The sequence below is a fragment of the Meleagris gallopavo genome, chromosome Z, assembly GCF_000146605.3.
Source record: "Meleagris gallopavo isolate NT-WF06-2002-E0010 breed Aviagen turkey brand Nicholas breeding stock chromosome Z, Turkey_5.1, whole genome shotgun sequence".
In the NCBI taxonomy this organism is placed as follows: domain Eukaryota; kingdom Metazoa; phylum Chordata; class Aves; order Galliformes; family Phasianidae; genus Meleagris; species Meleagris gallopavo.
The window spans coordinates 51,181,577-51,193,156 of record NC_015041.2 but is presented as its reverse complement, the minus strand read 5'-3'; the positions used below and the strand labels follow the sequence as shown (position 1 = coordinate 51,193,156).

Here is an 11,580-nt window from a genome sequence, read left to right as displayed (position 1 = left end):
GAAAGTGTTGGCTTTTGTCTCACTTTTAATTAGTATTCAGAGCAGCAATATATCACTAGTATTTTTGCATTATTTAAAAATATATATTATTTTTTGCATTATATTATTATGATTAGGAAGTTTTTATAATAAATAATTGTACATTTGAGTGAGTGATGATGAAGGTACAATCTGTCTGGAATATGTACTATATAAACCAGCATCATCTTCTAAATTTGCCTGGAATAATGGCAGACATTATTGTCCTCAGCTGCTTGTTATTACTTATCAGGCACAAGTTACTTCCATGCAGCTAAACAAACATACGGAATGGAAAGTGGAAGCACTCTTTAAAATATTCTTGCTGTGTAAGATCAGTCAGGTTAACTTAAAACATTTCATTCGCAGCATATGCTGAATGGGCTAACTTAACACTGCAGCAGTGAGGAAGGCTCATGTGCCCTTTGCCAGTTTTCTTCAGAGCAGTGGAAGCAAGCAGCATGGGGGCAATAGCGTTTTGAATGTCTCCAACTGTTCAGAAAGTGAACATGTGTTTACACTCAAAGCATCTCATGAAATGGTTTAAATTCTGACAGTATCAAATCATTCACCTCTTCACCCCTTCTATTCAAAAGGAATTATGTTTCTTTATATTTCAGTACATGTGTGTTTCAGAGGCCACTTTTAAGAGTTAAGATTTCTTCTCTTCTTGTATGTTACAAATTAGCAGCACTTGCTCAGGTTAGGCATTTTCTTTTATCATGCTCCCATGGATTTATAGCACGCTGTGCTAAATTGTCTTAATGCCTAATATCTATCCACAATGTCTGTGTGAGATATTGTCTTCAGAGTCTGTCTTTATGTTGTGTTTCCATGCCTAAAAACATTTCTAGCAGTGAAAATTGCTTTCCATGTGCTTTTAATTATCAGAATGGAAAATCCAACAACTTCAAAGCATAACATTGAGCAAAAGATAGACCAATGAGATACCAGAATGGAAATAGCTTAATTATTGAAGTAGTAGTATATCCAGATTTTCAAATGTAAAAAGTAAATATGTATTTTAACAGTAATAGCAATAGTAATGGTATCAGAAATATTAATAAAAGACTAAGGTTTTGAACAAAAAAGTGTGCGGAAACATGACTGCACTGGGCCACAACATCTACAGGGAAAAAGTGATCTTTTCTGTCTTCTGGGCATTCTTGTGACTATTCCATCACCATTCCTGTGTTAGATCTTCCGCTAGCACAGGTTTTGGGGATCATAAAATTTCATAATTCATAGAATTATAGATTATCCTGAGTTGGAAGAGACATACTAGGATCATCAACTCCCATTCCAGCTCCGCACAGCACCTGTGTCTGAGAACAGTGTCCAAACGCTCCTTGAACTCCAGCAGCCCGTTCTATGCCCACCGCCCTCTTTCCCTGTCCCCCAGCTGCCCCTCCCCTGACACAGCTCCATGCCGTTCCCTCTGGCCTTGTCGCTGTCACATGGAGCAGAGCTCAGCGCTGTCCTCTGCTCCCAGGGTACATTTGGCCCTTTAGGCCCTTTAGGCTCCAGGTTACACTGCTGGCTCATGTTCAGCCAGAAAACCCCGATCCCTTTCTGCAGGCTGCTCTCCAACTCTTGTCACTAGGTCTGCATGTATAGCTAGATTTAACCTGTCACAGGAGTAGAATCTATGAGAATTTGTCAGTTGCTGTTGCTTAACTTTATGCCCTTTAATTTGTCACAATTTTTTTTGCAAAGTCTCTCTACTCCCACAGGAGTAAAGAGCTCATCCCAATTTAGTGTCATCAGTGAACATGTGTAGTTTATCTTCAAGTCCTGCATTCAAATCACTGATGACAATGCTTAGAGAAATGCCCCTAAAAGGAGTTCCACGAAACCGCATTATTGTCTAGCTGCCAACCTGATGTAACCACACTTACCATACCACTTTGAACCCGAGTCATCAGCAGATTAGTTGTTCACAAAGCATGGCTTTGTGCCTTTGACTACTTGTATGCTGGACATTTTGTCCAGTTCACTGAGGAGCAGGGAAGTTCTTTAGATAGCATTGCCAGCAGATTTTGTCTGCAAAATCATAGTATCTAAACAGGTTATATATAAGATTAGAAAGAGTTTAAAGCATGTTTTATGAAGACAGGATTCTAGTAAAAGTATAGATGGCAGATATTTCTAAATAGTAACTTAGATCACTTTTTTAAGGAATATGAGACTTCTTTTAGTTTTTATCCAAAGGATATATGTGCAGTTCCCAAATTAACTGTTCAGGGATCACATATAAAAATAGGAACAGGGAACTCATGTCATATGTTCAGAATAACACAATACACTACTTGGTGACAGTCGCTAGTAATGTAGGTACTGAGACATTTCATAATTCAAGTCAACCTGAATATAGAAAATGCAAACACCTTATTAGGAGGTCGATCCGTAAGTTAAAGTCCATTCTGCTGTGAAGGAGGAATGACTGAGTTGATCATTCAGAGTCATAAGTACAGCTGTTCAGGTTTCTGTTTTGTGCCTTTATCATTTCCTTGGTTTAGAGATAGATGAATTAATGCACTTTATCGCTTGTTTTCTTTTTTGACCTGGAAATGTTTGTCAGATATTTTTGAATGCTTGTAATGAGTTTATTTCCTTCATGAAATAACAGTTGTTGTTTCCCTTTGTTCTTTTTCATAATCCTATATATCTGCTGAATTCTGAGAAATGATTGCATGATTGGGTACAAATGCAACAGTAATATTTAAAATAATCAAATATTTTATTAATGTAAAAAAAACAACTTTAAAATCAAAAAGACAAAACCAAAGAACCAACCCTTAGCCAAAACTTCAGATTTGTAAGAATATTTTATTTTTGAACAGTTATTTTAGTGTAATCAACTCTAAAATACTTGTAATTTTTTATTGTCTGTGTGGCAGATTTGGAAGGATATCCAGTTTCTTTCAGTGCATTTATATGCATGAAATTGCATACACAGGTTGTGAAGAATTTATCATCACCAGCTTGGATAAGATGGAATTGAAGGAAGTTAAACTGAAGTTTAGATTTAGCTGATCAGACAAAAAAAGATTCAAGAGTGGTTTGGCATAAAACTCTCTATAAAACCTGTTAAATGTATTCTAAAGTTGAGTGGGTTGGCAATTTAAGGAATATATTCATCTCTTTTTTGTCTAAATTCTGCTTTCAAATGGACATTTAGTCATCCAGTTTGGAGTTACAGGTTCACTAGTTCTAGAAAAAAGACAGAAGCTTTACGTTGCGTTCTGAAAATGCTCTGATGCTTACTACTCACCAGTATATTTTTAATTAATATAACTATCATCAGTAACTGTGATAAAACAATGAAACATTTACTGTTTTCAGTTATAGTTGAATTGAAATTTTTTATCAATTTGTTCCAGAGAGTATAGGAGTTGTTTGAGTCTTCAGAGTCTGTGAAAGTAGAGATTTTTACAACAAGCTCTGTGGTTTAGATTGTGTTTCCAGTGACATAACTAGTTAAACGTAAACCAGATGTGCTTTGAAGTTTATTTCCAGGAATGTACAGCGAACTGTTTCAATTTTTGTTTCTATGACATTTACAATGTACACTCATTCCTCTTAAGCAAAAAGTCTTTAAATAAAAAAAAGAAGTAAATATTTTCATACATTTGCTTTTTATTCTAAAATATAAAACAGTATTTAAAATCAAATATTTTACTTGCTTTTTTTTTTGAAATGCCACTTAGTGTTGTTAAAAGAAGGTTTATGGAAACAGTCTTTGGAGTTTGTTTATACTGTGCTTATGATACTTCTTTGTCCTGATTCAGTAGAGCACTGTTGGTGAAGTACGTTCATCCTTCAGTTTTTCTTTTTTTTCTGAATGGTGGTTTTGAGAAGTAGTCAGGAAAATATTATAAGCCTCTGAGTACTCGAAAGCACAGGGGTTGGGGAGTTGTTGGTTTGGTTTTTGTTTCTTTCTGTTCCGTTTCGTTGGTTGATTTTTGCTAACATGGAGCTGAAGCATATCACATGCAGAACATAACAAACAAATTTTTCAAGTTTGGGGGCCTGAAGCACAGTCACAAGATCATTTTGGAAACAGCTAGAAGTTAATGCCTCCAGAAATGCATAACCTCATCCTCATTGAAATCTGTTCTCCATATTTCTAACCCATGGAGAGAAATGGCATGGGATGAGTATTCCTTCATCTGCATCAGGGCAAAATAAAATAAGGAAAAGCATGACTCTGTGAGACAAAGTCCATCACCTGATCTTGGTTATGTGCTTTTGCCATTTTCAGCCCAGAGATGGGAATGTGAACATTTGTCTGAAGGATCAGGGAGTGGCTGGCACTGACAGTAAACAGGTGTAGATCTTCCTATTCTTCTACATTTTTGATCAGCTGGTTGCTCAGTTTGATTCTTTGTCTTTTACCAGAGAGTAAAGAATATAACCAATAAACCTATAGATGCTTTTCTCCTCTCCATTTCCATTTATTCTTGTATCTTTCAGTTTTGGGGATGCTGACTTTCATGTATGGTTCTCAGCCATTTTTTCATAGATTTGAGTTTCTTGTTAAGTGTGAAAACCAAAAGCAGAGATGTATTTTTCTAGAAAAAAATTGATTATAAATGTAACTTTTTAATTCTCGGGGAGAATTAAAGATAAGTGTAATAACCTGATACATTTTAAATTTATAAATGTGAATTATCCTAAGTTTTATGCGTTTTTTATATTCTGAGTATTATTAAAATAATGTCTTAGATAGTAGCAGTACTACTTTCTGCTCAGTGTAGTGTTTTGTCTTACACACTGGTGCTGTATGTGCAGGTGTGTGTGTGGTGGGGCTGACAACTGTAAAAATCATGTGACACTTTCCATGAAAATCTCCTGCTTTCATCTGTAACGTTTTTAGGCAGACTTGAAGCATTTTACCTGCAATTTTCCTTGCTGGATCTCTGACTCAGACTTCTAATGTACCTTTAAAAAAACTATCAGACAAAACACTTTATTTCCAAGAACGATTAGCTAGTAAGAAAATGTTGATCTTTGTATTGAGAAACATGGAAATATTGTGACCTCTTCTTTAAAAAACAATTGCTCCTCTATGCTACTGCAGCTTGTAGTTCTTCAGCTGTTTTTTTCCCCCTTTACTCTGAAATTGTGCTCATATTTGGCTAAGTTGGAAATCTAATTTTGCATGTACTCAGTGGAGATGTACTATATTCTTTGTGTGCAAAAGCTCCAAAATTTCCATGAGGTTGGTTGTGCCTGGTCCATTGTGGTAACTTCTCTGAAGTTCCTGCCTTAGGTGAACAGGGAAGAGCACTGAACTGGACAGATAAGCACACCAGCACAAAAGCAGAAACATAAACGCAGAGACTGATCAAAGATCCCTCTGGCCCAGTGTTAACTAAAATAGAGCAAGTACACAGCATTACTTTCCAGAAATACTCTCTGAATTGCTGTGATTTCAAAGTAGGATCTTTCCATTAATAAATGTCTATGAATTTCTCTTCAATAAGTTGTCCAGATTGATGTTGATTCATTAAAGTTTTCAACATCCCAGGAAGAGGTTTTCCAATTTCTCAACTCATTGTGTAAATAATTGTTTCTTTAGTTGTGTGGCTACCAGCTAGCTTCACTGGATGTCCCCTTGTTCTTGCAGTGCAAGTGATGGTGACATGTCGATACTTTTGACTGGGAGCAACTGTGTGTATCTTATGTATAGTCCACTTTCCCTTTCTTTCTCCCTCTGTACTGAGAGCTATTCAACATATAGTGCACTTTAAAGATGATCTTTATGCCTCATTGTGATCTATTTCTAATCTTGGGAATATTTGTTTTCCCTGTGAAAGCAGCAGACATTACTCTCTGCTACCAGGTATTGCTGGCTAGGAAAAGATAGGGAGACTAGGAGGCAGGAAACGTACCCTGGATTGTAAAACTTTAGGTAATAAAGTATAAAATGTATTTACGGGGAGGGGAAGGGATGCAGAGCAGATAAACGTTTTCCACATTGCCAGCTGGGATACAGGGGTGCTTAGCACTTGCTCTGCACAAACTATCTGGCTTCTGCAGATCTACATGATTACCTCCCTGCAGTGTTGGTACACAACCGGTGCCAAACCTGTCCTGGCCCTATGTGCTTGCCTACACTGTTGTTGTACTCTTCGCAAGCTGGAGTGGGCTGTGATCTGTTAAAATAAAACCTGAGATAACGCAACCAACTTTATTTAAGCAAGCTGTCTGCAAAGAAAAGTGGAAGCTATGCCTGTTTTGGCATCAGGCAGATGCCTGTTTGGGACTGGCACCTCTGGAGGAGCAATGCAGGGACAGCATTATTGGTAGCATGGGATTTAGCAGCTCGGGATTAGTACAGCAGTTAGCCCTGTATAGGCAGTCCTTGAACACACTTCCTTGATATGGTAAAGCCTCCTGGATCTCGTGTCTGCATCTGTGTAACACACAAGACTGAGAGTAGATTTTACTCTTTCGCTGCTCAAAAAACTTGCTGTCATTCAAAGACAAGTCTATTTACTGTTTGTAGGCAAGTAATTCCACTAAGTGAAGGAACCTTGAAAATTGGCCCTTCAATTAGGTTCTTGGTTTGGATGTGAAGAGGGAGATGACTAAGTTTCCTAAGCATTTCTGAGTATTTTCAGTCTTTTTGTTTCTTTCCTCCTCCTCCCATATATATCCTTTTGTGAGTATTCTAAGCTATTCCTACAACCCCATAAGTCTCTCAAGATTCCTTCATTGAATCTTCCTCCGGGTCTAGTGAAATGGGAGCTTGAATAGCAAATGGTACCTTTTGCATGATTTCTGACCAATGAGCAGGGTGCTACAGTCTGTTGATACTATTAATGTTACTGGTGCTTAATACATCCTGTGTTAATTTATAATTAATTTATATCACACTCTTTTTGTGTATCAGTATGACATTATTCCTTGGACAGTACTAGCAAACATAAGTATGCATTAGCAGTTTTATTTCAGGTATGCCAGAGAAACTGTCTGGTTAGATTAGAATGTGTGACTTGATTAGAGACCCAGATTAAAAAAATTGAACTGATTGAGTTTAGGAAGAAGTGGTGGATATGCATCTGCAACTGTTCTTTGAAAAAATTTGCTGGTATTGTTTTAATCTTAAAATTGATTTCACTTAAAAAAAAAAAACAAACAAAAAACGCAGTAAATAATGTCTGCAGGGGTCCTATTCTTTTATATGAGCCAGCTTAAAAAACTCATATAGGCAATAAATAGAAGGAGTTAGGGGATAGTGGAAAGTACCATTTACGCTACACAAGTTTCAACTCCTATTTCTTGAATACTTTCCAGAACTAGAGAATTGCAGCCAGCATTGGAATATTTTGATTCTGACAGGGTTTTCTTAATTCTTCCAAAGCCTTATGGAGCCATAAATGACAGAAACAATAAGACTTTTGTTTGTGCACAGCATGTTGTGGCTAGGGATGCATTGCTTTCCATGAAGAAAGAATTTTGATTTCTCACAAGGCTATTACAATTTATGCTGGAAAATTTTATATTCCACGTTCTTGGAAGCGCTTGTCTTTGTAGGAAAGTCATTTAATTAACGCTTTCAAAATATACACTCCTATACTCATGCACATAAATGCTAACTGTCTGTCTCTTCGGCTTTTACATGTCATGCTTCAAAAGACAGACAGGAAGACAGGCAGACAAAGAAAAAAAGAAAGGAGGAAAAAAAACAGATATACCAGACTTTCTTGGCAAAACAATCCACAGCAGCACTGATACTCCTTATTTTTTATTTTTTTTTCCCAGAAGCACATTACTGTCCTAACAGTGTTTTTACTTTCTGGATTATAGATATAAATGAATGTGAAAGCAGCCCGTGTGTCAATGGCGCCTGCAGAAACAATCTTGGATCTTTCAGTTGTGAATGTTCACCAGGCAGCAAGCTGGACTCTACAGGACTGATCTGCATCGGTGGGTCTTCCCTTGTGTTTTGCTGTTGTTGCTGTTGCTGTTTTTTTTTTTAATCTATTTTTCTTACTAATTAAAAACAAACAAAATCAAAAATAAACATTTAAAGCGTTGATTAAATCAGCAAGATATTAATGTATTTTGCTCATTTTCTCCCTGTTGTAGACCTCATGTATACTTGTATAAAGCCAAACAAATCCATACAAATACAGTTGTTTCCATGGAAGCAGAGGAATGCTGAAGAATTATTGTCATTCTTACAAAAGATAAGATATGAGTAAAACTGAAGGTAGTAAGGCTAGTAGTTGAAAAATTGTAAAGCTGAAATGCCCATTCAATTTTTTGTCCTCTTTAGATTTGAGACAAGAAAGTAAAACTGGAACAACATCTACTCATATAGTAATATGAAAGCTCCTGACTTTTAGAGCTCATGGTATTCTTCCTAAACTGCGAAGATTACTTTTCCTACCTACCAAGAAATAGTGATGTTTGCCTTACAGCACAATCTCATACCTTACCTCCATTGTAGAAAGCTGTTAAAGGAGAGTAAAACATATGAAAATTTGTCAGGATCCCTGTCTTTGGAGCGAACACATGAGTATTGTTTCGTGTATTTATGCAAGACATATATGTATAGAAAAATAATGTAACATAAATACTGTTAGCATCCTTTGAGGTTTTCTTTTGCATTGAAAAAAAGCAGAGCATAGCACAGATTTTATCAGAGCTAGCAGCAACAGTTGCCTGCAAGATGTTATTCACATTATCTCTGGAAGCTATTCTCTTTTCTTTTCTTGCCTTTCCAAGAAGATTCAAAGGGCTAGACGCATCAGCACTCCTCAGTTGCTCAAAAGCTGCCATTTGTGTAACATAATTGAAGTTATTGTAGGATATGTTGGATAATTTGGATTGGAATGTCATTAACAATGAGATGATGCTAAGTTTAAATGTTTCTTTTATTTTAAGATAGATTTGTCTGGTGTTCTTGATTCAACTTTCTTGCCGTGCCAAGACTTTCTTAAGATTGGAAATTTAATGTAAAAACTGCAGTTTCTATTTAATGAAGGCATCTATCTGTGCCTTGATTTGTTTTTTTAAGTGAATATTACTTTTCACCTAAGCCTTCTCCTAGCCTTTCTCATAGGTTTTTAGGGATACTGCCACCACCTCTGACCTATACAGTTTAGTATTCTGCTTGTTCCGTTTCACACTGTGCTGATATCTTGACGTGACCACTTTAGCCTGTGCTTATTTTAATTTTGTTGTGTTCTGGCATCCAAAGGTATTCTAAGTTCATTAAGGGCTTAATTATAATAGTGTTTCTGATTTACTTTGCAAATTGTTTCCACTGGGAAAATTGGCTTGAGTGTGAGGTACTATATAGGCTGAGTAGTATTTTAAATAATGTAAAATAAATAATATAAATATTTGAATAGTCAAATAAAAAGGGAAGGATAGGTCCCACCTTATTCTGTAGCCTACTTGTTACTTGTTCTTGTTGATCAGCATTCTCTCTGGAAGAGTTTTCTGTACTACAAGTAAGAATATGTCAAGACAGAAGTGTCAGTACAGCTCATGTAAGAAATATATTTTTATACAGTTAGAATCAATTTATGTTTTTCTACCTTGGCAAAACTTCCACTGGAATTGGTAGTGATGGGAGAAGGGTAGACTGGAAGGTAATTAAGGGTTTGAGATTACAGGTTGTGTTTGGTGTGAAAAACTTGCACTCATCAAATGTAAGCTGTTTTAAATCTCTACAGTAGGGAAAGTTGTTTTTATCAGTTTACTTTAATTTGCACTAATTACTGTCGCATCAGATACAAAAAGCATATTCCAGTAAGGATGTGTTTGACTGAAATGCTGTTCTTGTTTGGATATGTGTTGTATTCTTCTTAAGAATGATCAAAGTAAGGTAGCATCAGTTTAATTCTGAGGCCTTTCCAATTTTGCCTTAATTTCAGATTTTCTCTCTTGTCAGAACCAGAACCACAGCTATGTTGTAAGAATATTTTTTCTTTCTTTCATGATGATTATGAAAGTTTGAACTTAAGATTGTCACACATATTTGCAGTAAAAAAACAAAGGACAGCAAAAATTAGAAGGAAAAGTGTTTAACAGCACTGATAATTTTATTTTTACATGTTGCTTTTGTATGTGTTGCTAATTTGTCTTACTTCTAGTTTTCATTGTTATCTCATGGACTCAGGTCAGACCAAATGACAATCCTTGTATTGAGAAGCTTCATGGCTGGCACATGTTCTCTTCTCAGTTTGTGAAGACAAAACCTAAGTCTGTTGTTTCTTCTGGTTCCTTTGCCTGATCTGCTCAGCCTCAATGCTGAAGAGCCACATGTCTTGAGCCATTTGCATCTGTATTGCGTGTGGAAATTCTGCTAAGATATAAGTCATTTGTCTCTTTCTATCAACTTCCTTGTGCAGAGGGAAAATGACTTGCTGCAGTAAGAGCAAGAATTCAAGTCACAACATTTGGCTCAAACTTCCAGCAAATTAGGGTTGTTAGTTTAGCCTTTACAGTAAAAACTTTCAGCGAGAAAGTTGATATATTATGCATTTGTTTTGCTTTATAACTCTGTCTGTGGTATTAAGGCTACTCCTATTTTAAAGGAGGAAAGAAATAGAACTGTTTTGAAATACATCTGTTGCTTTTACCACTGCTGCATTGCTATTTTGGGAATTGCTTGTATAGTGGAGGTACTGCCATTTGTGCTGTTTGAAATATACATTCAATATATGATTTTAATGCACATTTAGTCAGTGTTTTTGGAATTCATATAGCACACAGCCTGTAGGCTGCCATCTGCCTGTAGTATGCATATATTCTTCAAGTCAGAATCAAAGAGATGCAAGCAGCAGAAGGAATGCTTTGATGCTGAATAATAAATATTTTTTTTCACCAAAGCAAAAGTCACAGTGACTGCCCTTTGTAAATTTTGTCTGGACAAGAGAGGTTGTGTAAAATAAAGGAAATTAATTCACAACCTGAAAAAAGATGAGACAAGCAGACTTCAGCAGGATAATGCAGATGCAGCTGGTATGAAGAAAGTCGTCTGCTAATATGTATAGGTTAAATTATTTTTTGAGATATTATTTTGACTTTTTGATCGTGTAAAGCTGGCTACTAAAAATGTGTAATATCATGCTCAAGTAATTGCTAATGAATGAAGCAATATAAACATCTACATTTCGACAAAATAAAGCAGGTATATCAACGTAAGGCCAGCAAGCTGGGTATAGCATGAGATAGATAGAGGGCCGGACCCAGAGAGTGGTGGTGAATGGAGCTAAATCCAGCTGGCTCTGGTCAGAAGTGATGTTCCCCAGTGGTCAGTGCTGAGGCCTGTCCTCTTCAATATCTTTACTGACAAGCTGGATGAGGGCATTGAGTGCACCCTCAGTAAGTTTGCAGATGACACCAAGTTGGCTGGAGGTGTCGATCTGCCTGGGGGTAGCAAGGCTCTACAGAGGGATCTGGACAGGCTGGATAGTTGGGCTGAAACCAATGAGATGAGCTTCAACAAGGCCAAATGCCGGGTCCTGCACTTTGGCCGCAATAACCCCAGGCAGTGCTACAGGCTTGGGGTGGAGTGGCTGGAAGACTGCATAG

At 36.7% G+C, this 11,580-nt stretch overlaps 1 protein-coding gene across 1 annotated transcript in view; it reads left to right on the top strand.

Annotated features, from left to right (window-relative positions):
• LOC100546990 (fibrillin-2) overlaps positions 1-11,580 on the top strand; it is a 198,981-nt gene that overhangs the window by 120,814 nt on the left and 66,587 nt on the right. Inside the window, exon 14 of the mRNA XM_010726029.3 lies at positions 7,666-7,956. Coding sequence (XP_010724331.2) covers positions 7,666-7,956 — 291 coding nt within the window. The remainder of the gene's footprint in view (positions 1-7,665; positions 7,957-11,580) is intronic.